This window comes from Hipposideros armiger, unplaced genomic scaffold, assembly GCF_001890085.2.
Source record: "Hipposideros armiger isolate ML-2016 unplaced genomic scaffold, ASM189008v1 scaffold_280, whole genome shotgun sequence".
NCBI lineage: Eukaryota > Metazoa > Chordata > Mammalia > Chiroptera > Hipposideridae > Hipposideros > Hipposideros armiger.
Window position 1 is genome coordinate 374,208 of NW_017731630.1, and position 5,594 is coordinate 379,801.

The 5,594-nt window shown below is 57.5% G+C and overlaps 1 protein-coding gene across 1 annotated transcript; it reads right to left on the bottom strand.

Annotated features, from left to right (window-relative positions):
• Nucleotides 1-2,732: 2,732 nt before the first annotated feature.
• Nucleotides 2,733-4,492, bottom strand: LOC109390852 (lymphocyte antigen 6L-like). Its single transcript, XM_019657823.1, has 3 exons — nucleotides 4,374-4,492; nucleotides 4,120-4,236; nucleotides 2,733-3,392 (listed from the first exon to the last, which is right to left on the bottom strand). The coding sequence occupies exons 1-3, from the start codon at nucleotides 4,447-4,449 to the stop codon at nucleotides 3,169-3,171; spliced, it is 417 nt and encodes a 138-aa protein (XP_019513368.1). The 5' UTR covers nucleotides 4,450-4,492; the 3' UTR covers nucleotides 2,733-3,168.
• Nucleotides 4,493-5,594: the final 1,102 nt, after the last annotated feature.

Below are 5,594 nucleotides of genomic sequence, written 5' to 3' on the forward strand. Positions count from 1 at the left end.
CGGCGACTGATCTGCCTTGCCCGGGAAGAGCGCAATGATGGTGCCAACTTGGGCCAGTGAAGCAACGTCCTCCACAACTAGACTGAAGAATAAAACGACAGCAACTTGTCTGTTCCCCTTCCCCCAATTCCCTAGCGCTGTTCCCATTCCCCAATTCCCCAATTAAAAAAAACTTTAAAAAAAAATTCATTGCCATCATACCTGCCCTACAAAAAATGAGATGTTTAAACTATGAGTCTCTCAGCAGAATATTGTCTTTATCCTTCTTTTGTATAAATTCAGAAGGATGTAAATTTTGCTTAACCTGCCACCCTTCACTGCATCCCAAACATTCCAAGAAGTAGTATTTTCTTCGTTCATCTGTTCTAGGAATTAAAAAAAATACTTAAGATGCCCTCTTTTTAAAACTGGTGTTAACTTAAAATGTGTTGCTTTATACATGTGATAAAGTTGTATTTATCTCTTTTGCTATTGATTCCTTTTTTATTTTTGTATTGATTCTAACTTAATTGTATTTAAGTCAGAAATATGGTCCTGAGATATGAGATAAAGAGGACTTGTGAGAAATAATAAAATCTGGACACTTTGAACAAGATCAAAGACCAGAAGATCTTGCTCATGTTCCAGTCAGCCTCTCAGAGCCAGGGGCATGGGTGTCTAATGACTTTCACACAGGGAGAGCCTGAGGGAGCTCATTGGGTCAGTCACCCTACAGAACCTTGCCCGTCAGTGCTGAGGGAAAAGCCACAGGAAATCACAGGAACTTGGGCAGGTGGGGGGTCGGGGGCGGGAGTCTTGGCTTTAGTTTGGGGACTCTGAAACTTCAGCCAGGAGAGCCACTGGCCACGACCAAAGGCAGGTGATATGACGCCTGCCCTCCTCCTGGTGCCAATGGACCTGTTCTCCGTCCCTGCCCCCAGACCTCCTCCTGGTGCCAATGGACCTGTTCTCCATCCCTGTCCTCCATCTACTCATCCTCCAGGGTGTCCTGTGGGTGCCTCAGCTCAGCCTGACAGCCCTGAGCTTGTCATTGGTTCCACCTGTCCCCACCTAGCCCTCACCTGTGTCCCTCACCCGGGTGGCCCACTCTCAGGCCTGCGCCTCCAGCCATCCTATCAGCCTTCACTCTCTCCAACCCAGCTGCCCACAAAACAGGTCCCATTGGCCCCAGTCTCCCCTCCCAGTGTCTCCACCGCTCACTGCCCTGGACGGACCCCACCGACCCCTCAAGTGCCCCAGACCCCTACCATGCAGTGGCCCTTCCCCACCTTCATGCAGCGGCCAGCTGGCACGTCTGAGGACCTGGACCTGCCCCTGAGCCTGTGACTCCCGCTCCCTCAGTGCTGGGCCCAGGGTGCGGGGGTCGCCCCCATGCTCGGTTTGCCATAGCCCGGTTGGGTAGCTCTGTCCAGATCTGACCACTCCAGTCGTGACTGGCGCATGACCGCTAAGGTCTTCTGCGACCTGGGCCGGAGGGATGTGGTCTGCGCACGGCCGAAGGAAATGGTGGAAGAAACGGAAGGGGTGTGCTTGAACAATGAGTTTATTATCTCCGGAAGGAGTGAAGACTGTGGTCCTAAGGCACAGGTGGCACCCACGGCACGACTCTACCTAGGCCTCCACGGACAGAGGTGACAGGGATGGGGCAGGGGCTGGCCAAGGCCACAGGGCAAGTCAGAGCCAGGGTCAGGACTGGAGCCACCCTGCGGCCTTGCCCAGGCTTTCCTGCCACTTGCCAAGCCCTGGGCAGTCCGTGCAGGGCAAGGAGCCTTATACAGGGAGCTGTGACCCCAATCTGGAAAAGGCTCACTCTCCTCCACGTGGAACCAGGGCTCAATTCTCTGAGCCGTGTGAGCAAAGGGCCCCTGCCAGGAACAGGTCTCCGGTGGAGGCACAGCACCCTCCCTACCACCTCAGAGGCGGAATGTCCCACCCAGTGTCTCCAAAGAGAGGGAGGCAGGACAGAGGCCGGGGAAGGAGGACAGCGTGGGCCTGCAGGGCCAGAGGAAGGTGCTCACAGCAGGGCCCAGAGGAGGCCCAGGCCCAGTGGGAGCAGGAGCCCTGGTCGCTGGGCCCAAGGACCCTCCAGTGTGGCCGGCGCCCTGTTGCAGAGACTCCGGGAGCAGCACTGCCTGAGGATCCTGTTGAAAACCTGGTGTCCCACCGACCACTCATGCTTCATGTTGGTGTTGGGGCACCTGGGGGCACAGCGTTTGCTGACCAACATCATCATTCTTGATTCTGCACAGAGGGACGAGAAGACATGGGGGCCGGCGGGGTGCTATCCATGTGGCCAGAGCTAACTCTCAGGATCACAGAATGGCTGGCCCATCAAGTACTGCCTGACACCGCCTCCTGACCCTTTCACAGGCCACACACTGCAGAGCAGCGGGAGCATGGTTGCCCAAGGTCACCTTCAGGTCACAGCAAAGACGGGTCCAGGCCTGCTGGGCCTGCTGAGGGCTCTTACCTGAAATCACACATGGCCTGGGCCACCCTGTGTCATTTAAGGATGTGGTAGAAACTTCGAAAGCATCGTCAGGGAGAAGCAAAACACTGAAAACCACCCAAACTGTAGGAGAAAAGGCCATCTTGGACGGAACCCACCATTACTATATTGTATTACGTTGTGTTGTGCTGTCTATTGTAGTTGCTGCGTTGCATTATATTTTGTTATGTTGAATTCTATTATATGTTATTATATGATGATTGTATTACACCATCTCATCTCAGGCTTTATAGACCGCTGCTCAGAGGCTCTGGGTTGGCTCACCAGAGGGAAGGGAAGAGGCAGGACGCCTCCTCAGGGAGCTCCCAGAGCCCGACCTTGAGCAGCTGTCTCCCCCTCTGCAGAGCTCAGGGCGGAGAGCTTCTGGCAAAGGTGGGGAGGCCAGTGAGGGGCCTGAAGAGAGCCTTCACCCGCTCCCAGGCTCCCAGCCCCCAGCACAGAGGCACCGATAAGACCTCCAGCCACTGACTTCCAGGCCAGGAAACTGTAACATGAAGCTGGGGTGGGGCTACAGGCAAAGGAAACAGTGCTACAAGAAAAACAAAATGGGTGGGGGAGGGCAAGTATTCAGTCAAAGCATGCCCCCACCATCCGCAAATTCTTTCTCTCTTGGTGAGGAAAGGGGGCACCTCCAGGGGGATGCGCACAGGGAAAGGCAGTCACTGTGGACACCCTGGGCCTCCTTCCATGTGCGTCTTGAATGTAGCCCACCAGAAGACGGAGGTGGGGGGGCATCCTGCTGGGGGCGCTGGCCGGAAGAGCGGCGCAGCCCTGCCCGCTGTTACAATCTCAGCTGTGTCTGCGTCGCTCACAGGCACTTCCACTACAGGCTTATCTCCCGGAAGCCCGGTAATGGCATGACATGCATCTTCTTGCGTCATTACTGGAAAAGCAGAAAACGGGAGACCCGAGGTTCCTTGTGGAGAGCTGATTCAATGACGGGTACTCCAGCCAAGTCCCTAGGACTTGAAGCCACAGAGAGGCAGCAGTTCTGTCGGCTGGCAGGTCCCCAGGGACCTGGAACCACGTAGCCAGAACCAGCAAACCATGATCTGGAGAGAACAGATGGTTCTCTACCTTGGCTCTCTCTGGCCATCTTTATGCTTCTACATATGAATGTTTCTAGTGGTTTGCTAGTGACATTTCAGTGGGCTTGGGAGTGTGTTCATGTCTGATTTTATAATATCCTCTAAGGCTTGTTTTGAAAGTGGCACTGTTATAGGTAAGCCCCACAGTCAGCCAGTGGGTGTGTGGCCTGGTGAGCAGCAGATCGGGCTGGCAGGTTTTGGGGGCAGTGTCCTGCCTGACTGGCCCTGCTCCCACAGCCAAGCCTCGCAGAGGGTCCTGCTCTCCCTGTAACTTCCATTACACCAGAGCCTGCGCTGCTGACAGTTCCTAGGAGAGTGACATTTAAGAACTGGTATTTGAAAAGGAGGAGGAAAAGAGTAGCCCAAATTCAGACTCTATGGATACTCTCCCTTGAGTCTAGTGGGAGGAGGCAGCGTGAAGTGTTGTCAGACCAACGGGTCTCAGGGCGCCCCGCTCCCTTCCAGCCCCTCAAGTCCCGGACAGGCTGTGCATCGCCCTTCCCCGCACCCCCAGGGACTCACTCGAATGCATGAACAACGCGTGCGAGACGCAGACCCGGTCCGTGGGTGAGCACTCGGTGGGCGTGCACAGGGTCTCCTTGGTGACTTTGAAGCACCGGTAGCAGCTCAGGTTCACACCTGTGGGGCAGCCCGGGAGCCCGATGGAGCAGGACTGCGCCCTGGCCACGCACGAAGAGCCCCCGAGATGCGCCTCGACGCCAGGCCCCCAGCCCCGAGCCCCTGTGCACCCCAACCCCGCCCAGCCCGCCCCTTACTTGGCTGTGTTGTGTCGCCAGCAAACTTTGCAGACACCAGCAGAGCCCACAGGACTAGAAGAACCAGCGCCTCCATGACGCGGGAGGGCTCAGCATGAGGAGAGAGGGGTGGAGCAGAGAAAGAGGCTTCATCCGGAACACCCCTAACTACCCCAGCCGCGTCTCCCCTCCCTGTGGCCCCACCTCCCAGGACCCGCATCATCTGATGCTCCTCAGACACGGTTCACAAAGGACCTTCGTCCCAGCTGCCGACCCCTCCTACCGGCACCTTTCCTTCGCTGCTGGGAGCTGGGCCTCTGAAGAGAGTGAGCCCCGGGAGGGGCAGGGTGTGGGGGCCTGTGAGCGCCTCCTCAGCAGCTCCTGATCTGGGGAGGGTCTCCGGGGGTCCCTGAGGATGGCAGCCCCAACCTCCAGCCGCCTCCTGCTGGAGGAGAAGGTGAGGCAGGGACTGCATCTCTCCCGCAGGGCCGCCCTCTGGGCCAGCCTCAGCCCCAGCGCCAGCTCTGGTGCAACCTCCTCCTGTGACAGCCCCACCAGCCCCAGGGCCCTGGTTCTCACCGTGGGGACATGGGAGAAGACTGGGTTCCTGCCTCAGGGGCCCACGGATGGCTGAGACAGAGAGGTTCGATGTGGCCTGAAATGGTCTGGTGGTGGAGGTGGTGGAGAAAGACGGGGGCTTCAAGCTGGAGGGGTAAAGGGAGGAGGATCACTGGAGCTAGAGAACAGGTGACATCTGGGCAACCAGGGATGAAACTACAGGAAGCCCAGTGGGGGAAACGTCCTGCACCCCACGTGGAGCAGGACCAGGAAAGGACGACGTTCAGTGTTGGGGGCAGGGGGAACGGGAGGGCAGGGGAGGAGGTGATCAGATCACAGGAACCAGTACTTGAATCTTCTTTCTTTCTGAGTGCTCCGGGCGACTTTCCTGACTGGGGCGGCCAGGGAGGCCCAAGAAAAGGGAAGAGAGCTCTGAGCTTCAGTGAGCACCTATCACCAGGCTCCAAAAACCCCGCCCAGGCCCTGCTGTTTCTATGGGCACAGCTCGGTCCCACCTCCACAGGGCACAGGGGCTGTGCCACCTCCAGGACCCGCAGAGGGGTGGCAGGGCCTCCCCCTGTGTCACACGGGCACTCAGCTCCTCTCCTGCGTGCCCAGGCTGCTGCTTTGGAGACCCTCATCCTCAGTGAGGTTCTCAGCTCCAGCCAGGCCGTCCCCCCACAG